Here is a 23,815-nt window from a genome sequence, read left to right as displayed (position 1 = left end):
CTTCCACAACAATGTCACACCGTGTGGATGGATGAATTCTTGTTGTTCATAGTTTTCGGGTGGTGTATAATAATGGAAAATAAGATAGAACATTAATATTTAGACACTTGATTTTTGAAAGAAAATAGTTTGAATAGTATGAAAGTCATCTTCCACGAAAAATGGCATAAGTTAAATGAACCATTGTTATATTTTTTTAATTGATATAATTGATTATGTGATAGGGAATCACAACTATCAACCCATTAGGGGCTTTTGGTTAAATGACTATAGAAGAGAATTATGTATTTGCTTTTCCTTGTATTATCTTAACATTAGACTCTCTCTCTTTTTTTTTTCTCGGTCCCCTTTCTTTTCTTCCCCCTTGTAACAATATGTTTTTACATCTAATTAATATTTTTTAATATAATACATTATTATCAATATCTATATTTTAAATATAATAAATAAAATTAACTAATTTAAATTTGATATTTTATCAGTTAATTAATTCTATTTTTTTTATTTTGAAACATGATTTTGTATTGTCAAAAATTTATAATTTGTTTTATTTTAATATAAAATTTATTTTAATTTATATTTATATTTTTAAAAATTAATATTTATATTAGTTTTTTAAAAAAAATTATCATATAAATTATTTTTTAAATATATTAATATAAAAAATTACTATACTATATTAATCAAATCATCTATAATTTTCTATTTATTCTCGTTTACTTTTCACTCTATATATTCTTCTCCGTCAAAACAACCTTGTTTTATATTCTTTCTTTTTTGTCTTTTTTTTCTTCTTTTTCCACTCTTTCCTAGTCCAAACAACACATTACGTCATTTGTCTAGGATGACTTTAATATTTAATTAGTATATAATCCATAATTATTTACATAAATATTTTTAATACAAGATTTTATTTTTATTTTTTTTTATAAAGTTTTCGTGTTAGGCATCACTATGCAACTTGACATCTCAGCTAAGCTGACACCTCAAGTAACAACAATCATCTGCCATCACATGAAAAAAAATATTATTAAAAAAAAGAAAAAAGAAAGAAAATACAAAAATATGGGGGACTAGACCAAAACCCATATGTTAACACAAACGATACATAGGTAGATTATACCTATTCATGAAGAATTCTAAGAACAGACTAGCTAGGAGTCTATTATACCAATGAAAAGATTCTCTATGAATAAATCCTAAATTAGCCAACTTATCAACACACGCATTCCCTTCACGAAAAATATGAGTTACCCTAAACCTGATTGTCCCACAAAAATTAAGACAAGTATTCCATCGATTCTGAAGCATCCACGGAACATTAGTCCTAGCAGTAAACGCAGCACAAACCAAGGCAGAATCACATTCAAGTCAGACATTAGTAAGTCCCATTTTTTGAGCTTCCTCCATAACATGTATAACTCCATAAAACTCAGCAACCAAAACAGTTTGAACTTCAAGAAACGCTGAAAAAGCACCAATAAATTCTCCCATACTCCCACGAAAAATACCTCCACAAGTAGCAAGACCAGGATACCCCCTAGCAGCCCCATCAGTATTAATTTTGACCCAGCCTGGTGAAGGAAATTCCCATCTAATAGGAAGAGGACGAAGAACTTTACCACTACGAGTCTTAATACCGAAAAACTTAATCACGTTGAAGTCCAACATATCATTCTTCATTGAAGCTTTAGACGAATTTCCCACTAGACAAGTTAAATCTTTAATTATCGAAATAGCCTTAGAAACCCCAATCTTATCCTGAAATCTAGCATAATTCCTCATACGCCATATCATCCATATAGAAAAGGTTATCACCGCAAGCTTAATCAATTTAACCAAAGGACTACCATCACTCTTAATAAAAGAAAGTAGATAATCCTTATTAGAGAAATGAGAAGTAAGAAAAATTTGTCGTACCCAACTCCAAATATGCAATGCGTTAGAACATTCAAAAAATAGATGTTGAATAGATTCCTCTTGCTTTTCACAAAGCGAACACATAGAACATATATGCAAACCCTTATTCTGAATATGTTGATCTGTAGGAAGTCGCCCATGAAAATTTTTCCAAAGTACTAGAGTTTTGGAAGGCGGAATAGATGAAGACCAAATGAATTTACCCCAACCACCTGGAACTCCTGGTTCCAAGAAAAAAGTCCTAGCCGATTTAAGAGTGAAACGACCAGACTCATTTAGAATCCAATTAGGAATATCCTGTTCCTCTCTAATCATGATATGATTAAAAAAAAGAGGCATCTGCTGTAAAGAGAAGGGAATATTCCAATCACAACCTGTCCAAAATTGAGAGACTGTATCCGGAATGCTAACACCATCAGATAACCCTGCAATATTTGCTAAAGAAGTAGTAGAGCACCATTTATCATTCCAGAAATTAATAAAAGAACCTGTACCAACAGTCCAATAAGTATAGTCAAGTATGGTAGAATAAAATTGCTTAATTCCAGGCCAGAGAGAGGAAGATCTATAAACTGTTCGAAATTCATATTTTGATTTAAGAACCCTGGCTTTCAAGAGTAAAGACCAAGGTTTGTCGCTATAAGCAAAGTTCCAAGCAAGCTTAAGAAGATATGCATTATTTTCATGATGAAGATTAATGATATTCAAGCCTCCATCCTCAAGAGGTGAACAAATTTTCCCCCAATTAACGGTAGCAATACCTTTTTTCAGAATATCACCAGTCCAAATAATATTCCGACACCACTGCTCAACTTGCTTAATAAGTGAAACAGGCCACTTATACATATTAAAACTATAAGCTAGAGATCCAGTAATCACTGTATTGACCAGCTGAATTCGACCCATCTTGCTAAGAGATTTACCTTTCCAAGATGCTAGCTTCAATTTAACTTTATCAGCCAAATGTTGAAGAAACCGACACTTTGGAGCACCAACAAAGATAGGCACTCCTAAATAATGGAAAGGCAAACAACCATGACTACAGGAAAGAATATTTTGAATTTTGGTGACAAATCTTGGAGAATTATCCATGGTGAAGAAACTACTTTTAGAGTTATTAATATATTGACCAGAAAAATCACCATATGTTTTAAGAAAAGAACTCAAATTTCTAAGAGACTTAATATCCCCCCTACAAAAAATAAATATGTCACCAGCATACAAAATATGAGAGGGAGTGAGATAACCGTGCGGACTGGCCATATTTAAAATCTTCTTATCATTCACAAGCTTAGAGAGACCTCTACTAAGAACTTCCTCTGCAAGACAGAAAAGTAAAGGAGACAATGGATCACCTTGTCTTACCCCTCGACTGCAAGGAAAAAAACCCACCAAACTACCACTTATTCTTATAGAAAGCATAGCTGAACGGAGAATTGTACTAATCCAACCGACAAATGAGGGGTGAAAACCAAAGCGTTTTAAAACTAATAATAAGAACTTCCAACTTAGAGTGTCAAAAGCTTTATGAATATCAACTTTGTAAGCCACATTACCTCCTCTAACCTTTTTAGAAAGCAGGTTAATAGCTTCAGAAGCAATACCAATGCAATCCTGAATCTGTCTACCCTGCACAAATCCATATTGATTAGGAGAAATGATTCTAGCAGCCACAAGTGCAAGCCTATCCGCCAGTATCTTGGAAATAATCTTAAACTTGAAATTAGCAACAGCAATTGACCTGTAATCTTTAATGGAATCAGCACCCTGAACCTTTGGAATAAGAGATACCACATTACTATTCATTCCAGGGAGAACCCAGTTTTGTTTAAAAAACTGTTGAACAACATTGCAAACATCTGTCCCAATAATTTCCCAGCAAGAATGATAGAAAACACCACCAAAACCATCAGGACCAGGAGCACTATTACCGTTAAGATTAAAAACAACATTTTTAATTTCAGAGAAATCTGGACACTTAATCAACATCATATTCTCCTCAGAGGAAACCATCGCAGGAATATAAGTACCAATAAAATCTTCCATATTATCAGTATCCAGAACATTAGAAATAGACTCAGCATAAAGATTTTTATAAAAGTCCAAAATATGATCCTCAATGATTTTAGGATCCTCCGTAACCTCATTATCAATCCGTAGACGATTAATCCCACTAGAATTATATCTCCTTTTGACCACCGCATGGAAAAAAGCAGTATTTCGATCTCCATCCTTGAACCACAACATCCTGACCCTTTCTTTCCAAAACAAATATTGACAGTGAAGAGCATGATCAAGCTCCTCCTTAGCAATCTTTTCTTGACAGAAAAGTCCATCACTATCAGACAAACTAGCAGTCTCTAAGCTTTTTTGAATACCAAGAAGGATGTCCTGCTTAAGAAGAACTCCATTATGAACATTACCAAAAGAATTTTTATTCCAGTCTCGGAGCTCAAGTTTCAACCTTTTTAACTTATGTTGCAAGATAAACATAGGATAACCAACAACCTGATTAGCCCAAGAATCATGAATAAGCTTTAGACACGAAGTGTCCTGAAGCCACATCGAAAAGAAACGAAAATTGCTAACCTTCCGTAAAGAATTACTAGCAAGACTAGCAAGAATAGGGGAATGATCAGAACAATTTTTAACAAGAACCTGATAAGAACAAGATTCCCATTCATCCAGACACACTCCATTACATAAAGCCCTATCCAGTCTTCTGTGAATTCTATGCAACCCTCTCCTTCCGTTACACCAAGTATAACAAGATCCAGTAAAAGGCATACAAGAAAGATCATTAGTATTAATCCAGTCCAGGAATTCATTACAAGAAACCTGATTAGGAGCCACCCCTCCTTTACAGTCATCCGCCGAGAGCACAACATTAAAATCTCCCAGAATACACCAAGGCCCTGTGAAGAAACTAAGATCCCTCCATAAAAATCGTCTAGACAAGTATGTGTTAGCACCATAAACACCTGCAAAGCTAAAACTCTTATCCTGCAGACGACAAGTTACAGAGATAAATTGATCAAACCAAGAAATTTTGGACAAGATTAGGAACCGACAAACACCAAAGCTTAGCAACTTTATTAACAATAGGAGACGTAGCCACCAAATGCATATTAACAGATTTGAAAAGGACGTCGAAAGCATTAGTGTACGACATCATGGGTTCAGCAAGAAAAACCAGGAGAGGTTTATGTAGGTTAAGTAAACTAAGCAACATCTCCACAGTTTTGTGGTTCCCCAATCCTCTGACATTCCAAAAAAATGAAGAGACCTTCATTGCGACGTTGTAGAGAGAACTGCCTTAGCAGTTTTCTTGGATTTACCAGTCCCCTTAGGTGGTCTCCCTGGTTTTCTTTTAGTGCGAACTGTTTCCTCCCCATTATCACTGTCATCCTCCTCCATGTCATTAGAGTCAGTCCAAAATTTTGAAACAACCTGATTTTCAATATGATCAGAATTAATTCCAACAATGGTAGGCGGAATAGTTGACGCTCCAATATGAGAATCAACTCCCACATCTGTAGTTTCCAAACCATCAAGAGAAGAAAAGTGATTTTGAAGGACCAACGATATTGCTTTAACATCCCCAAGATATTTAGCCTTTCGAGGGGAGGGATGAGGCGACTGAGATGGTACAGTCACAATAGCAGAGACCTCCACATTAGGAACTGGAGCATTAGTATCCGCATGTGATTTAACCCTCTGAGGAGAGGTAGTACGCAACGGAGATGGTACAATCACAGGAACAGATACCTCCACATGATGATCATCAATAAAAGTTGTTGAATTTGACTCTGAGTCCTTAGCTTGCATAACAGCAAGTGAGTCCAAAGTGGGAGTGGACAACCCCTGTTTGGGTGAGGACCTATCATGATCTGAAGCATCCTCAAGAGGAGGCATATTTGCAAAAACATCCTCCCCTCCACCTGTTTCATCAACTTTCAACTTATCAATGAGGCCTTCCACGAGTTTTGTCTCCGGATCCTTTTTCCTATATTCTTTACGTTGTTTAGGAATCACGGTCCTCCCTTGGTCCCGTTCATCAGAAGATGCCTTCTGATGTACTAGATTGACATATACAAGTTACTAAGATTGTCTTAGGAAACATTCGAGAATTGATGATGACTATTGTGAGAGGACTAGGTAATTATATTTAACTAATTAAATTAGTAGATAATTTATAGTTTATAGAAAAAATTTAAGTTACAATGTCATGTAGTATTTCGTGGATATACATTTTTTTACTCTGAAATAATTGCTTATATGAGATTGGCATGGACAACTTATTGTATTAATTTTTATAATACATTATAATAAATTATATATTAGATTATTTTTTAGACTTCTTAGTTCTTTAATTTTATTTTTTTAGGATATATTTTTATGTATTACAGTAATTGACATTTTAGAATGGTTTATACTACCTTTAGTATTATTACTCAATGTTGCGTTATATATTCTATTATGGTTAAATAACATTTTATGATTTTACGATTTAATTATAAATGATATTGAACTTTTTTATATTTTAATTGTGGACTGTGAATAAATTCTACTATATACAGGTTAATTAAATTGATGTAAACACTAATAATATAAAAAAAAAACTAAAAATGACAATAATTCTTGCCATAATTGTTGTTGTTGCTTCATATACAGCAACAATTTTCACTCTTTGCAAATAAATAAGAACGCTAACAGTTGATATAAGTATTGTTGTATATATATAACACACATATAACATTGAAAAATCTACATTTTTAATGGTAATGATAATTCTTAAATTATCCTCAAAATCCTTTTTCCATATTAAGATCCCTAAAAAAATTATTATGATAAATTGTAAATTAAGAGTTAACTTAACTATTAATAAATCCACTTAACAAATGAAATTTATATATTATATTTAACCCTATTTCTATATATTGTGGGATTATATAGTTTAAAAGTAATAGTTAGCACCTTGGAGGCTCTAGTGTGAAATATACATTTGAACTTTCTTTCTCATGAGATACATATTTGAGTTGAACACAGCAGTGAGAAACAGACGCAAACAAGTCAATGAAATAGGTCAGTCAAACATTAGGTGAGTCCAACATTTGTGTGTCTTTCATTATTTTTTTTTTTGTCTTTTCTTCTTTTTTTTCTCTTTTATCATAAGTTTGGACTGAATAAATTTTTTATTTCTCTCATATTTTTTTATATATTTCTGCGTTTAAAAGTTACATGTGTAAAACGAGTAAAAAGTTTTCTCAATAAAGTTTCATTACTCTTTCTTTATCTCTCACATTATTTGTATCCCTTAAATTTAATTCCATTTTTTACTGATAAAAAAAAAACCATATCCCATTTATTTATAATTGTATCAATCCTAAAACATAATTTATTTTTTTTAAAAAACAACACAAATACTTTTAAAATAGTCAATATTTTTAATTTGTCACACAACTTATTTAAAAAAAAAGTATTTAAAATTATTGTGAAAGAAAATTTAATTTTAATTCTTCAACTTTGTGTATGATTTTCTTAAATAAAACAAAATTGAATTATTGATAATATTTAAAAAATTTCAAAACATTATTATTCGATTCACGTAATTTTAAACTATTTATAAATTATTATTATACATATTTTTTTAAAATAATAATTATCATTCGTGAAAGACAAAAAAATTCAATTGAAATTACTGACAGTTGATAACTTCATTTTAAATAAAATAAAATACACCGAAATTGTCAATCTAACAATCTCTTTACAATCTATTTCATATGAAGTTGTACTTCAATTTAAGTAAAATATACTCACGTTTTCAATCGTAATATACAATTCTTTTACATTTTATTTAAATTGAAGTTATTAATTCAATTGACGAATTTAATAAAAAAAATAATAATAAATAATAAATTAATGGATTTAATTAATGTTATACATACAAACTTTAACTTAAAAATATTTATTGTGTACTTTTTTTTCATATTGAATTGCACCATTTGTATAAGTTTTCCGTTATTGTCATTGTTTCTGTCTTCTTGACTGCAAACTCGGAAAAGATAATCAGCACCCTTTGCTTGACGAGTTGCGAAAATGAAGAAGGTAATACAAAGGATTTTTGTTGTTCATAGTTTTCGTGTGGTGTATAATAATGGAAAATATTTAGAAACTTCATTTTTCAAAAGATTGTTTGAATAGTATGAAAGTCACCTTCCATGAAAAATGCCATAAGTTAAATCAACCATTGTTATATTTTTTCTTTTCATTTTTAGTTTTTAACCAATGAAATAAAGTCATGTGCTTGTTTCGAAGTATTATTTTCCAATAAAATATAGGGTGAAGTTTTTTTTGATGAGCATGGTATTTGACATGGCATGATAATGGCAGTGAGGGAAAGGAGCAAGCATGTCGATGAAGCAGACGAGTCAAAACTCGTGTCTTCCTCAAACAAAGTAAGATAAAACATGGAGGAATTTTCAATGGGGTTAGAAAATGATTGTAAAAGGAGTATTTAAAAATAAATAAAAAATTAGTGAAGAAAGGAAATTTGACAAAATTTTGTAATATAGTTAAAATGAAATACACATTATATTTTGATAAGTATAGAATTGAAATAAATAATTATAACTTTGTAAATGTTATATAAATATTATACAAGATGTTAATTTGAGATTAACTGTTTAATTTAAAAATTTAAATATGAGGAACTAATTATTGTGATCATATTTGAAAAAAAAAATGAGGAAAAAAACAAGGAAAGTAAAACCTTGTTTTGGTAATGATTTATAATATAAATATTGTAATTAAATTCAAATTGAAAACTAAATTATAAAGTGACATTTAAATTTCTTCTATTATTATAAACATTTAAAATTTGTTAAGTTAATTTTTTTATACAATAATCACTTGTTTCACAATTAATTGATATAAACATTTAAATTTGCCACATATAAATTTATTATTATTGTACTTAATTTTTGTATAAACATATGAAACATTTACAACATTATTAATTTATTAAATTTTGTACTTAATATTATTATATATAGTCATTTAAAAAGTTATTTATTTTATAGTTTATATTTATTTTTTAATTTGATATTATCATAAATATGATGTTCACACGTTATCTTTGTTAAAACTATCAGTTTATGTTCTTCGTCTCATTTAATGGCTAATTTTATGTGAAATTAACATCTAAAATACCTTTTCATAAAAAATAAATTTATCTCACAAGCATTGGCATATTAAAATTATAAACCTGCTTCTCAATCCCCCTTTGTTGTCGGCCCAAAAGGTTTTTTACGAGGCCCAATTGGTAAAAAGGCTGCTTGAGAACTGAAGCCCAAATGGATGAAGAGTGTACTTGAAGCGAAGCCCGTTTGGGCATGGGAGCTAGTGAGGAGCCGAAAGTGGGTATCGGGTCACACATGCAAGATGACATCCTTAATGAAGAAAGTGGAAGCGGTGGGAGTGGAATGGAGGTTAGAGTTGTGCATGAGGCAACGCTGAAGAATCCGTGTCATGGGCTGATTCTTCCTGCACCCAATCAATTCTGACTAGCACCCATTTGTCTATGTGAAATGTCTATAACACCCTTAATAATTTATGTAAAATGACCATAATACCCTTAATGAAGTGAAATTAGGTTACATGCACCAAATAGCCAAGCACAGTGCACAATGTCGTTAATTGGTTCTTGTGGACATTCTCTTCCGGAAGCCTTACACACACGCGCAAGCACCGTTTTGTGTCATTCAGGCAGCGCTTTTGAGCCACTTCGACGGCGACAAAGAGAGAAGGCACCGGAGAAGGAGATGCGTCGCAAAACGGTCAGTTTTCGTGTTTCTTGTGGGTTTTAGATATTTTGTCTGTAACTCTGTTATGAGTTCTGGATATAAATGCACCGCGGATGAGCTGATCCGGAAGTCTTTTCATTAGGTCCGGATTTGAAAATCTGGAATGTGTTTATTCAGTGTTTTTTTTTCTCCTCTCAATGATGTTCTATCTTTGTCCTTAATGGTTAATGCATTTGGAATTATATAAATGATAATATAAATAATTTAGAATGAAAAGCAAGTGCTCTGGTTTTATGGATACCTTTTAATGTTGATTTTACTTGTATTCTTTAAAGTGGTTTGGTTTAGTGGTTTTAATCCATTAAAAGTAACAAAATCATCACACTGCAAACAAAAAAAAAGAGTTCAGGATGATTGGCTTTCGGATATGTATATACAGAAACATGATGATGCCTTCTAGATAAAAATGTCCGTAGTCAAAGAGTGCTAGTTCTGGATGCCAATGTCCGTAGGCAAAGCTGACACTTCTGGATGCCAATGTCCGTAGGCAAAGCTGAGACTTCTGGATGCCAATATCTGTAGGAAAAACTGACATTTCTGGATGTCAATATCCGTAGGCAAAACTAACACTTCCAGATGTCAGTATTCGTAGGCAAAACTGTCACTTCCAGATTCCAATATCCATAGGCAAATATGTCACTTCTGGATATTGGCATCCATAGGCGAATGAGGTTTTAAAACTTTTGTTGGGTGCCAGTCAAAATTGATTGGGTGCAGGAAGCAATTGCCCGTGTCATGGTGAAGGTCCACAATCATCTCTTGTCAATGTTGGCCCAAGGGAATCAGGGGAAGGACGAAGAGTTGGTGGCTCCACTTTGAATCACTCATTTTTCCTAGGTGACGAGGGTACAATTGTGGGGAGTATTACTAAAATCTCCCAAGGCAACGTAGGTACAAAGGCCTTTGGGAATTGAGGGAACCTAGCTCTCTTGTGAGTGGGAAGGTGAGTATGGGGTGGGTTATGATCTAGTCAGAAACAATACCTTACCTAAGTCAGATGCTCCCTTAGCAGCCATCTCGGATGGGAATATTGTTAATTACAACCATAGATTTTGGAATTTGGGCAGCTGTGTGGAACTTGTTAATTTGTGGGAGCTTGATAAGCAAGTAGGTGACATTTGCAGTGGGAACGGAGAGGAGGTCATCAAAGAATTTCAAAGAATGGAAGAAAGGGATAATGAGGTGATGAGGAAGTATGAGGAGGGAATTAAAAAGGGTTACCTATGATTATAATGACTCTGAATGTAAGAGGTTTAAGGGGGTACCAAAGCAAGATATCTTAGGCTAATTATTACTCGCGAAGGTGCAAATTTTATGAACTTGCAAGAAACGAAAGCAAAATCTTTCTCAGATGCTAGATGTTTTTCTTTATGAGGGGGATAATAATGTTGGTTGGATTCATAATGGTGGTGATAATGGTGTGGGGAGCCTTTTAACTATGTGAAAAATGGAAGCCTTTTGTTATGATAGTCATGCAATGTGGAAGGGTTATATAGCTATTTTTGGCTTGCATGTGCCTTTCAAGACAAAATGCGGTGTGGTTAATGTGTATGCTGAATGCAACCTTAGTGCCAAGGCTATCTTATGGGAGGAACTATCTATGGTGATCAAGACCTGGCCTGGTGCTTCTATGGTGATTTTAATGCAGTTAGAAGTGTAAATGAAAGGAGAGGTGTCAAAGAAAGGGGAGACCAATCAAAGGAGATTAATGGTTTTAATGGCTTCATTGAAAGGAACCTCTTGATGGAACTGTGGGTGGTGGGTAAGAAGTATACGTGGTTCAAGTCAAATGTCTCAGCTAAAAGCAGGCTAGATAGGGTGTTGGTCTCTGAGGAGTGGCTACAAAAGTGGTCTATGAGCAAACAATATGTGCAATCGAGGGAGGTCTCAGATCACTGTGCTATAGTAGTGAAATCCTTGGTCAAGCATTGAGGACCTAAGCCTTTCAAAACTATCGATGTGTGGCTTTTAGAGAGGGGTTTTAAACACCTTGTGAAAGATAGATGGACGTCGTATGATTGGTAGTTAAAACATTGGCAGCTAATTAGATATCAATATAGAAACTATTTAACAATAATATAAACTAATTTAGAAACCAAAAAAAATTTTAGTCTCTAAAATGGTATCTAATTTAGTACTATAGCAACTAATTATTTTTTGTCTCTAAAATTGATTTTTATTTTATGATTTTGTTGTAGTGTTGATTGAAGTTTTAAAATTTAACAACTAAAATCAAATCCTATGAATCTAATTAATCATTTATTCTTCAGATTTTGTAATACAACGAATCAGTGACGCATTTGGATCCTATAGTTCAAGTCATTTACTTACAGAAGTTAAACTCCAATAGTTTTAATGGAGGATTCAACAATCTGCTAGAAAAATTGAAGGCTAGTCAAATATATTTTCATCATTCAATGAAAGAAATAAGTAGGGTTTATAGTTCGGAAGGTACGATAAATAAAATGTGATAGACAATAAATATATCCCTATAAGAAAAATTATTTTTAACGGATTATACTTAACATTTTGAATGGTTTTAAGTACATTATCCATAGTTTATTTTAGCATCTTATTAATAACCAATTTTATGTAAATTTAATATATAAAATACCCTTTTCATTAAAAATAAATTTATCTCCACAGCATTGGGCATATTAAACTTAATAAAATAATTAGTGCAGTAAAGAATTTACAAAATTTTAAAAATAATGATATAGATAGTAATTTAACCTAATATTAAAAGTATGAAAGTGAACTAGTGATGTAAATGACGAAACTTACTTACAAACATGATTTACAAAAATAGAACTTGTATTTTCAAGCTTTCATTTCCTGCATAATAGTATTTCTATGTATATCCATTATTTTATTTTTTTAAATGATTATTTTTTTTATATTTCACAAACTTTAATTATTTTTTGTTGGTGTGAATGTATTGGATTATACATTTGACAATAACAAATATAACATTGATTAATGTTATATAACTTATAAGGCCATTTTATATAAAAGTTATCTGACCTTAAAGTTAAAGTCAATATTCTGTAGTTAGAACTAATAAATATAGTTGCGATTTCTACTGCAGCAACAACGAACTCATCCTTAACTGTGCTTGATTATTCTGTTCCAGCAGCTTCAGAACCTCCTCTTCAAGGAAGGGCTAGAAGATCACCAACATGGATGGGAGATTATGTCATTGGTGATGCTCTAACTGAGGAAGATGCCATGAATTTTTGCCATGCTTGCAGGTGCAGGTCCAGTAACATAAAATCAAGCATAAGAAAATCAGCATTGGAGAAATGCAATGGATGCTTAAATCCAAGCTATTCAAAGAAATGATACATGGTAGCTGGTTGATCCACCATCAAATTGCAAAGTCATAGGTGTCAAGTGGATTTTCAAGAATAAATTGAAGCAAACCATTGATAAATTCAAGGCTAGACTTTTGCAGCAACAAAAAGATAAGAGTATTTATCAGTGTATTAGGGTTGGATACCCCTTAAATATTTCGTTTAATTTTATTAATTCATTTTTTATAAAAAAAAAAAAAAGTATTTACCAGCTTCATATTAAATCACTCTTTTTGCATGGAGAAATCAATGAAGATGTCTATCAAGAGTAACCACAGAAGTATGTATGTAAAGGACATGAAAATCAAAATATACAAGCTCAAAAAGACCTTGGATGAACTTAAGCAGGCTCCAAAGAGTTTGTCTTATCTTGCAACTAACGATTTTTTTAAATGTCTTCATGAACATACTTTATTTTTGAAGGAGGGAAGTTAAATGTTAATTGTGTGTTAATAATGTAAATAATCTTATGTATATATAATGGTAGTGATGAGTTGATATTTCAAGAGTTTAAAACTATAGTAATGAATGAATTTGCAATGACTGATTTAGGCAACATGAGATATTTTCTAGTCATTAAAGTTTTTGCTGAGCTATATTGAAATTTACATTGGAAGAAAAAATAGATTAAGGATAGGACTTTTCAAATCCTAATACTCGTTACAAATCCTAATATGTTTCAGGAGTTTTACAAATTCTTATTATTTTTAGGAATTTTTAAATCTTTATTACTTTCATTGTGTTTTCTTAAAATGAATTGTGTTTTTTGTGAATTGTTTTTTTAATGAACATAAATAGTGAAACAGCTAAAAAATAATAAAAGGCAAAAGATTTTAAAATTTTGAAATTTATAATTGAATGTAATATTGATAAAAAGAAAAAAAAAACAAAGTTTACAACTTTAAGGTAAACTAATGTAAAAAAAAGAGTTTAAAAGTTAAAACTATTGAAGATTCAAATTTCATTTTTTATCAGTCATAAAAGTATACATAATAAAAGAAATTCAATAACATTCTTCAAGTATTCTTGATTTGATGTTGATCATTTATTTTATCGTTAAGAACACTTAATTCATTAAATATCTAATATATAAAAAATAATCATAAATCATAAAACTCAAAGAAATAAACCTAAAATAATGGAAAAAATACCACAATTTGCATATTAAAGACATTTTTTTTCTACTTCAGAGTTGATTAAATAAAATGAAAATAAATCATATAAAAGTATATGGTATATTGTTAAAATCAGACACCTGTTTTGTACATAGAATCAACATAAAAAATTGATTTTGATCTAAGATGGAATGAGAACCAAAAGCACACCAAACATCATCACCAACACACCTAAACTACAACAGAAATTGATGACATGTTGATAGCCTTACGTCCTCTGTCCTTTGTTAAAAATATTGTAAATTGTGATTGATTTTCTAATTTTTCTATAAAATACATAAAAAAAATCAATGTTTAGTGTCTTATAAAACTCATCCATTTTATCTCCTCTAATCCAAAATAATAGAAAAAGTGTCAAAATATAACCAACACACAACTTATAAACCCCAATTAAAACTCCACTAATTGTAATTATAGTGTAATGAACAATTATTATCTTTCAAGGAAAAACCCAATTTTCCTATGCTTGGAATCTAATTTAGTTGCCTTACACTTATTTACAAGAAATCCATTTTTATTTTGTTTCTCTCTCATTGCTTGGATCATAATATGAAAGTCTCACTTTTAACACTTAAATCAACACATTTTCATTTGTTTGATTCCCAAGATAGATAATCCGCAACAGCTAAGCGATTTCAGACCTATTTCTTTGGTAGGTTGTCTATACAAAATTGTTTCAAAGGTGTTGTCTCTTCGGTTGAAGAAGGTGATGAGTAACCTAATTGATTCCAGACAATCTGCTTTCTTGGAAGGAAGGGGTTTATTGGTTAGTGTCCTTGTGGCAAATGAGGTTTTAGAGGAGGTGAAGCGGAGGAAACAGAGGTGTGTTTACTTTAAAGTCGATTACGAAAAGGCCTATGATTCTGTAAGCTGGGAGTTTCTTTATTACATGCTTGGAAGGTTAGGCTTCTGCGAAAGATGGATAAGATGGATTAAATCCTGCTTGGAATCTTCCTCTGTATCGGTGCTTGTAAATGGGAGTCCTACCTCAGAATTCTGCCCGAAGAGGGGTTTACGTCAAGGCGACCCTCTTGCGCCTTTCCTGTTTCTTATTGTGGGGGAAGGGTTGACAGGTGTTGTAAGGAAAGCTGTAGAGAAGAATTTAGTGGAAAGTCTGGAGGTTGGGGTTAAAAACGTAAAGGTAAACATGCTTCATTATGCGGATGATACTCTGTTTTTATGTGAAGCGAATTTTAAATCGGTCTGCAATTTGAAGGTTATTCTGCACTGTTTTGAATTAGCCTCTGGTTTGAAGGTTAATTTCTCAAAAAGTAGAATTGGAGGGGTGGGGTTGATCATACTGTAATTCAGCAGTATGCTGCAATCCTTAATTGTGAAGTGATGAAAACTCCCTTCAAATATCTGGGGTTGCTCGTGGGGGGGAGACACAAGCGAGTCTCGTTTTGGGATGGTGTATTAGAAAGAGTTAAAAGCAGGTTGGGTAGATGGAAAGGCAGATTTCTCTCGTTGGCAGGAAGAGTGTGTCTTATTAAGTCAGTGCTTTCTGCCATTCCGTTGTTTTATTTATCCATGTACAAACTGCCTGTTGCTGTGTTAAAGGAGTTTGAAAAGGTACAGAGAAAGTTTTTGTGGGGATGGGGAGATGAAGGAAGGAAAGTAGTATGGGTCTCATGGAGAAAGGTGTGCGAGCCTAGAGAATCTGGTGGTCTTGGAATTTTGAATTTAAGACTTTTCAATGCGGCACTGCTGGGGAAAGTGGATTTGGCGTCTGGAGACTGAGAAGGATGGTCTGTGGAAAGAAATTCTTGAATCTAAATACGGAGGCTGGAGAAATTTGCAAGAACAAAGGAGTAATGCTAAGGATTCCAGTTGGTGGAGAGACTTGAAGGGGGTTTGGGGGGTGGAGGATTGGGGTAAATCTTTTGAGAATTGTTGCGAGTGGAGAGTGGGAGACGGGAAGGATATTCTGTTTTGGAAAGATGTTTGGGTGGGCAATGAAGATCTGAAAAGTAAATTCCCAAGATTGTTCTCTTTGTGTGGTAATAAAGAATGTAGTTTACAGTCTTGTGGGGAGTGGGTTAATGATAGATGGGAATGGAGGTTAATTTGGAGGAGAGGTCTGTTTGATCGGAAAATGTACCAGGAAGTCCAGCTTTTACAAGAAGTGCATGGAAAGATCCCTATCATGAATTTTGTAGATAGGCGGGTTTGGAAGGCTGGTAAGGATAATGGTTTCTCGGTAAAATCTGCCTATGCTCTTTTAAGAGGCCCTGTGGAAGGAAAAAGTGTGTTTGTCTTCCTCTGGAAGACTACTGCTTTGCCCTCAGCACAGATTATCGCTTGGAGGGTGTTGATTAATTCGATTGCCACAAAAGCTAACTTGGAGAGGCGTGGGATTTTGATGGATACCAATTTATGTAGTTTTTGCAGGATGGTTGTGGAGTCGACAAAACACATGTTTTTTTATTGCAGGATTGTCTGGTTAGTCTGGAATCAGTGCTATACATGGTTAGGGATTGCGTCAGTTGACCATGTTGTCCCAACAACTCACTTCTTGCATTTTAATTTGCTAAATGCTCCTGTCCAGGTTAATGTAGTCTGGAATTGTGTTTGGATTGCTATAGTTAGTGAATTATGGAAGCATAGGAATAAACATTTATTCCAAGGAGGGGTGATTAATCCTTTGGAAGTGTTCACTTTGGCACAATTAAAGGCTTGGTCCTGGGTAACTTCTAAAACTGTTTCTGCTAGTTTTACTTACACTCATTAATCCTAGAGCTTGTATGTTTTAATAAAGTGAGTTTTTATAAGAGTTACTCCTTCGGTTGGGTTGTTTGTTGTTCTAAGCTTCTGTTGTTCTTTTTGCCCCTTGTTGTGGGAGATTGTATTGGGTTTGGTTTTGAGTCGGTTTGAGTTTGTACGGGTTAGATTTGATTTTGTATGGGTTAATTCTGTTTTTGTATGGGTTTGTTTTTGAAATTGTACGGTTTTTTTTAGTGGTAAATCTGTATGTCTCTCTATTTGTTGGTTTGGGAGACCAGAAAAATTGTCTCATTTTTTTAGGTATGTATAAGGGTTGAACCACCCCTCAAGTGGTTCCTGTTATTCAATCTTTATTGCTGATAAAAAAAAAAAAGAACACTTAATTCATCAAATACCTAATATATAAAAAAATAATCATATTTAGTAGCATTCCAATTATAATATAAAATATATATTAACATCTCTAAAACTTTTGACATGAAAAAATAAGATTACATTTATGAACTATCACTTCTCACTATAACCTTGTTGGAAGGAATACTTGCTTCATATAAATAAATCATAAAACCCAAAGAAATAAGCCTAAAATAATCTAACAATGAAAAAATACATTTTTTTTTCTCCTTCAGAGTTGATTAAATAAGATGAAAATAAATCATATAAAAGTATATGGTATATTGTTACAATCAGACACCTGTTTTGTACATATAATCAACATAAAAGATTGATTATGATCTAAGATGGAATGAGAATGAAAAGCACACCCAATATCATCACCAACACACCTAAGCTACAACAGAAATTGATGACATATTGATAGCCTTACGTCCTTTGTTAAAATTCCCAAACTTATCAAGGTCGATATTGTAAATTGCGAATGATTTTCTGATTTTTCTATAAAATATATATAAAAAAAAAATCAATGTTTAGTGTCTTATAAACTCATCCATTTTATCTCTCTAATCCAAAATAATAATAAAAAGTGTCTAAATATAACCTAACACACAACTTATAAATCCCCATTAAAACTCCACTAATTGAAATTATAGTAAATTATAGTGTAATGAACAATTATTATCTTTCAAGGAAAAACCCCATTTTCCTATGGTTGGAATCTAATTGTAGTTGCCTTACACCTTATCTACAAGAAATCCATCTTTATTTTGTTTCTCTCTCATTGCTTTGATCATAATATGAAAGTCTCACTTTTCACACTTAAATCAACACATTTTCTAACATTTAAGTTTTTACCACGTCATTTATTAAGGAAAATAAAATAACTTAAACTCTTTCATTTACCTAACATCATTATTTCAATATGGTCTAAAAAAAATATTTCAAATTTTCAATAGGGTCAAAAAAATATTTCAAATCAAAGGACTATAGAATGTATTAATGTTAAAATTAAATAGAAAACATATACTTCAATACAAAAAAAAAATATTTTTAACAGGGTTATTTTTAGCGTTTTTGGTAGTTTTAACTCTCGTTAAGTATGTTACCAGCGGTTTGTTTTTCTCCTAGAAGATCCAGCGTTGCTAACGGATTACCGACGGTTTTTACGAACCCCTGGTAAATAATTACTTTCCAGCGGTTCTTTGAAACCCTCGTTACTCCCGGCGGTTTCGAAATCCCCGTTATTTCCGACAGTTTTCAAATCGTCGTTATAATCAACGATTTTCAAACCCCCATTATTCCCAACGGTTTTCAAGCCTCCGTTACTTCTCGTAGGTGCTTATAAAAAAAATAGGTGACAAATAATAAAATTGTTGAACCAAAATAACCCAACGATTTTCTCACGGTAGCATTAGCAACAACTATCTCGTCAATTATGGAGATCCTAGAGGCAATTATGGAAATAATAAAAATAGTAACGATGGAAATGTTCTTGCCCTTGGGACATATGTTACCTAGATCCATTCGTGTAAACTCAACTTTTGGCTAACAATTATTTAGATTTTACACTACAAGAAAATCATGAAATAGAAACCAATTTTTAGAGACCAAAATAATTAGTTACAATAGAAACTAAAATAGAGACCATTTTAGAAACTAAAAAAAAAATTGGTTTCTAAATTAGTTTCTATTATTTTCTATTATTGTTAAATAGTTTCTAAATTGGTATCTAATTAGCAACTAAGGTTTTAGATACCAATTATTTAGTTTCTAAATTTGGTCTCTAAAACCTTGGTTGCTAATTAGATACCAATTTAGAAACTATTTAACAATAATAGAAACTAATTTAGAAACCAAATTTCTTTTTAGTTTCTAAAATGGTCTCTAATTTAGTTACTATTGCAACTAATTATTTTGGTTTCTAGAAATTGGTTTCTATTTCATGATTTTCTTGTAGTGTTAAATTTGGTAACAAAAACCTTAGTAGCTAATTAAATACCAATTTAAAAACTATATATCAATAATAGAAATTAATTTAGAAACCAATAATTTTTTTAGTCTCTAAAATAGTATCTAATTTAGTCAATATAGAAACTAATTATTGTTTTTCTCTAAAATTGGTTTCTATTTAATGATTTTCTTGTAGTGTATTATAGATTTTCTATATTTGTGCTTTTTTTATAAGCACAACGAGTTTTATTACACAATAAAACATAAAATTAGCATAAAAGATCTCAAGGTCAAAATAAACCAGTCCAATAAAGAAAGTTACACACCATATATACATAAAGTTGAAGTCTACTGGACTAACATAAAAAGCCTTACATAATCTAAAAAAGCATATCTCACAAAACACAATTCATAGTTTGAACTTTATAATAGCTCTTACTATACATTTTAATATATAATTGTATACAAAAAGTAAACTACCGAGGATAAAATTCACTTATAGATATGTCATTAGTAGAAGATGGTATGGAAGTGTTGGCATCTTGGCCTGAACTTGATTCATGTGTAACAATTGGATTTGTTCTATGATTTAAGAAAAAAGTAGGTTCTTGTGGAAATGGCAACTCAATTGTGTGACGGCTAAGATATGAAACAATCGTTACCATTGTGGGTCTGACATCTAGATTTTCTTGAACACATAATAGACCAATTTGAATGTATCTCATGACCTCAATATTAGAATAGTTTTCTCTTAATTTTGGATCCAATGCGTTCAGTGTTGTTTCATCCCTCCAATTTCTCCAAACCTATAACAAAATTTTAAAATTGTCAGTATCATTACACTTTCATACTTCTAAGTTAATCTTTTTATACATTACCCATGAATAATGATGATTAACTAAAATAAAAAGCAAGATTTTGGCACTCACAAAATTTAGAAGTCCATCAGCAACATGATGTGATTCATGTGAGCTCATATTCTTTTTTCCACTAATAATCTCGAGAATCATAACACCAAAACTATAAACATCAGATTTTTCAGAAAATTGTCCAAACATAGCATACTCCGGAGACATATAACCACTGCAAAATCAATAGAAAGTTACAAATAATTTTAAAAATATTATGAAAAAGGATGAGAAGCATAGGAATGAGTATTAAGAACTTACTATGTACCGATGATTCTATTTGTACTTTCCTCCTCTTGATCTATTTCAATAATTCTAGCAAGTCCAAAATCTGAAATTTTTGGATTCATATTTTCATCTAGTAGTATATTACTAGGTTTAAGATCACGATGTATAACTTTAAGTCGAGAATGCTCATGTAAATATAGAATTCCTCGAGCAATTCCGCCTATGATTTTGTGACGCTCAATCCAACTCAAAACTTTTTCTTGTTTAGTATCTATAGAAAAAAAATAATCATTATATGTATAAGTGATATTGAATTGGTTTAATACATATAATGATATAATACATTAAATATCATAAACACATAATTAACTAATGCTAAATTTAAAGAAAAAAATAAGGTCAAAAGCATCTTACCAAATAAGAAGTAGTCTAGACTCTTGTTTGGCACATATTCATAGATAAGTATTTTTTCTTGTTTATCAAGACAAAATCCTATGAACGCCACTAGATTCCTATGTTGAAGTTTGGCTATTAATAAAACCTCATTTTTGAACTCTTCTATGCCTTGTTTAGAATTTTTCGAGAGTCTCTTTACACCAATAGATCGTCCATCATAAAGGATACCCTAAAAGTAGAAAAAATATGTATTAAAAAAATAGAAACATATAAGAAGTAAAATTGAACATATTTTTAATACCTTGTAAACTTCTCCAAATCCACCTTTTCCGATTTTGTTCTCCTGCGAGAAATTACTTGTTGCTGCTTCAATTATTGGCAGATTGAATTGTAGTGACTCTATAGTGGAACTTTCTTGTCCAACTAAATAAAAACATGTAAATGGTCAAACTATGTTTCTAAACCTTTGATCGAAAAGATAGTAATTATTTTGCATACTCACAATTTTCTTGAAGAATAGTTCTACTATTTTTTCGAGTTTTTTTTCGTATAAAATAATAACAAAAGGTGAAAAGTATCCCTGTTGCAATTATGCTCGAAGTAACGATCAAGATAATTGTTCTTTGCTGACTTTCTCCTACATTACAAGAGTAACTCATGTCAATAAGTCATGGTGAATTGAAAAACAAAGCGGCAATTGATAAACAAAGGATTTTTCTTGGTCGAAAAAATAACCTTTTAATTTTTTAATTGTTTAGTGTATGTTTTTATAATCATTTATGTAACAATAGGCTCTTAAGAATAATTTGGTGAATGGTAAAAGAGGGATGTTAAGTGATGAGATGAAATTGTTGAACATTCAATATATCATTGTCCTTTTATTGGCATGGGAATGAGTATGAAGTTTTAGAGATAGAAAAACCTGGTGGGGGAGGAGTAGCAGTTGGTGGGGTAGGCTTGAGACTGTAAAACTGGAACAGTTCAAAGCGAAGAATACAGCTAGGATACATAACTCGTCCACCTAAGCTTCCCAGACTGCTCCATGGAATTGCTGTTCCAATCACATCATTTAGGCACCCAATGCAACTATTGCTTGATAGATCCGATGAGCATTGACCAAGAATAAACACTGTTTGCTTATCATTCAATCTCAGAGAATCATCTGTTTGGAATTTGTTATCAGTGTTCCCTGTCATGGTCGCCACCTTTGCTAACTGGTTCGATAACTCAGAAGCAACGGAGGATTGTATCGGATTGCTGTTGCTGATGTTCAAATTCACAAATCTCGGACTTGTTTCGGTGATGGAGAAGAAGTTTCTGTCGGAATAGCGAAGCCAGCAGTGGTTGTACCATATTATGGCCTCCGTAGAAGCCAAACCGCACTCGGAGGTTAATTTGTCTGTTGAGTTTTGGATGCATAGTTCACAAAGGCGATGAGAAATGTCGATACGGCACCTGAAGAGGCCATACGCTGTTCCCTCTGGCGTCTGGAATCCATAGCTAGAGGTGGCGTTGGAAGACAAGGCAGAGAAGAGGGTTCTGAGGTTTGATCGGAAAGCAGCGTCAGAGTTGTTGTTTGAGCAGTTGTGAGAAATATAGCCGGGATCTTCTGAATATTCAGAATCTGTGTATGCATATGTTGTTTCTGGGACAGGTCCTTGTGGTGCATCATCGGTGACGCGGTAGAAAGGGTACAGTTCATACCTAATGTTACAACTAGGAAACAAAACTCTTCCTCCTTGTTTTCCATTACAGCATGTCGGAATATTTGATATTGCATCATCAAGACATTGTGAGCATTGTTGAGGTGAAAGGTCTTGTGTGCACTGAGTTAGACAGTAAAGGGTCTGATTTTCAGATAAGTTTTCTTGCTTTGCGGAATACCTCTTACTGGAATTGGCTGCTTCATGTGCAGTTTCTCTCATGGTGCTGGCCAACAAACTATTGAAGCTTGATAAGTCAGAGGAGATATTGGCCTTGTTCCAAACACAAATTGTGGGAGTTGTGTTGATAGTGGAGAAGAAAGAGAGGTTGGAATACCGAACCATGCAGTCGTCGTACCAAATCAGACCCGATTTGGACAGGGAACAGTTTGCGTCTGACGACAGAGTCTGGGTAGCGTTTGCCACGCAATCTTTGCAGGCGTGAGGGAGAAGATCACCCCTGCACATGAAAAGGCCATATACTGTGTCAGAAGAGTTTGTGGGAAGGATTGTATTGTTGTAGAATCCATTAGCGTTGGCTGTAGCGTTTGAAGATAAGGAAGAGAGGAGGGTCCTGAGGTTCGTCTGATAGGGGCTGTTGTCACTGCTTCTGTCTTCTTCACTGCAAACTCGGTAAAGATAATCAGCGCCCTTTGCTTGAGGAATTGCGAAAATGAAGAAGGTAAAACAAAGGAAGATGAGCTTGAAGGGATTCCAGGCCATGCTTCTCTTCATCTTCCACAACACTCTCATAGTTTTCGTGTGGTGTATAATAATGGAAAACATTTAGACACTTGATTTTTGAAAGAAAATTGTTTGAATAGTATGAAAGTCATCTTCCACGAAAAATGCCATAAATTATGTGTTTGCTTTTCCTTGTATTATCTTAAAGTTAGATTCTCTTTTTTCTGTGTCCCTTTCTTTTTTCCCCCCTTGTAACAGTATGTTTTTACATCTAATAATTTTCAATATAATACATTATTATCAATAGCTATATTTTAAATATAATAAATAAAATTAACTAATTTAAATTTGATATTTTATCAGTTAATTAATTCCAAAAAAAAATTATTTTGAAACATCATTTTTTATTTTGTCAAAATTTTATAATTATAATTCATATTTATATTTTTAGAAATTACTATTTATATTAGATTAAAAAAAATTATCATATAAATTATTTTTTAAATATTTTAA

At 32.4% G+C, this 23,815-nt stretch overlaps 3 protein-coding genes across 4 annotated transcripts; 1 reads left to right on the top strand and 2 right to left on the bottom strand.

The window, feature by feature from the left end:
• Nucleotides 1-3,908: 3,908 nt before the first annotated feature.
• Nucleotides 3,909-4,485, bottom strand: LOC137823726 (uncharacterized). The gene is made up of 2 exons (XM_068628964.1): nt 4,063-4,485; nt 3,909-3,959 (listed from the first exon to the last, which is right to left on the bottom strand). The coding sequence occupies exons 1-2, from the start codon at nt 4,483-4,485 to the stop codon at nt 3,909-3,911; spliced, it is 474 nt and encodes a 157-aa protein (XP_068485065.1).
• Nucleotides 4,486-15,022: 10,537 nt separating this feature from the next.
• On the top strand, nt 15,023-15,619 carry LOC137823714 (secreted RxLR effector protein 78-like). Its single transcript, XM_068628949.1, has one exon. It carries the CDS (start codon nt 15,023-15,025, stop codon nt 15,617-15,619), a length of 597 nt encoding a protein of 198 aa, XP_068485050.1.
• Nucleotides 15,620-19,667: 4,048 nt separating this feature from the next.
• LOC137825777 (cysteine-rich receptor-like protein kinase 25) lies at nt 19,668-23,475 on the bottom strand. Of its 2 annotated transcripts, XM_068631557.1 has the most exons (7): nt 21,838-23,475; nt 21,418-21,552; nt 21,217-21,338; nt 20,934-21,144; nt 20,553-20,790; nt 20,313-20,466; nt 19,668-20,189 (listed from the first exon to the last, which is right to left on the bottom strand). In XM_068631557.1, exons 1-7 carry the CDS (start codon nt 23,402-23,404, stop codon nt 19,860-19,862), a joined length of 2,757 nt encoding a protein of 918 aa, XP_068487658.1. In that variant the 5' UTR covers nt 23,405-23,475; the 3' UTR covers nt 19,668-19,859. The 2 variants fall into 2 exon arrangements, with proteins under 2 accessions (XP_068487658.1, XP_068487659.1); XM_068631558.1 differs by lacking the exon at nt 21,418-21,552.
• Between the last annotated feature and the right edge of the window lie 340 nt (nt 23,476-23,815).

This window comes from Phaseolus vulgaris, chromosome 8, assembly GCF_000499845.2.
Source record: "Phaseolus vulgaris cultivar G19833 chromosome 8, P. vulgaris v2.0, whole genome shotgun sequence".
NCBI classification, from domain to species: Eukaryota; Viridiplantae; Streptophyta; class Magnoliopsida; order Fabales; family Fabaceae; genus Phaseolus; species Phaseolus vulgaris.
Note: the sequence above shows the minus strand (reverse complement) of the source record. Positions and strands in the feature narration are given on the sequence as shown.

Bases quoted from the DNA above. Each gene is read 5' to 3' on its own strand.
- LOC137823714 (XM_068628949.1), top strand. From the start codon at position 15,023: ATGAGTAACCTAATTGATTCCAGACAATCTGCTTTCTTGGAAGGAAGG.
- LOC137823726 (XM_068628964.1), bottom strand. From the start codon at position 4,485: ATGTGGCTTCAGGACACTTCGTGTCTAAAGCTTATTCATGATTCTTGG. The intron at 3,960-4,062 runs GTTACGGAGGAT...ATAATATGGAAG, and splicing joins GTCTACGGATTGATAATGAG to ATTTTATTGGTACTTATATT.
- LOC137825777 (XM_068631557.1), bottom strand. From the start codon at position 23,404: ATGTTTTCCATTATTATACACCACACGAAAACTATGAGAGTGTTGTGG. The intron at 21,145-21,216 runs GTATTAAAAATA...TTCTACTTTTAG, and splicing joins GATTTGGAGAAGTTTACAAG to GGTATCCTTTATGATGGACG. The intron at 20,791-20,933 runs GTAAGATGCTTT...TTTTTTCTATAG, and splicing joins TCTAGACTACTTCTTATTTG to ATACTAAACAAGAAAAAGTT.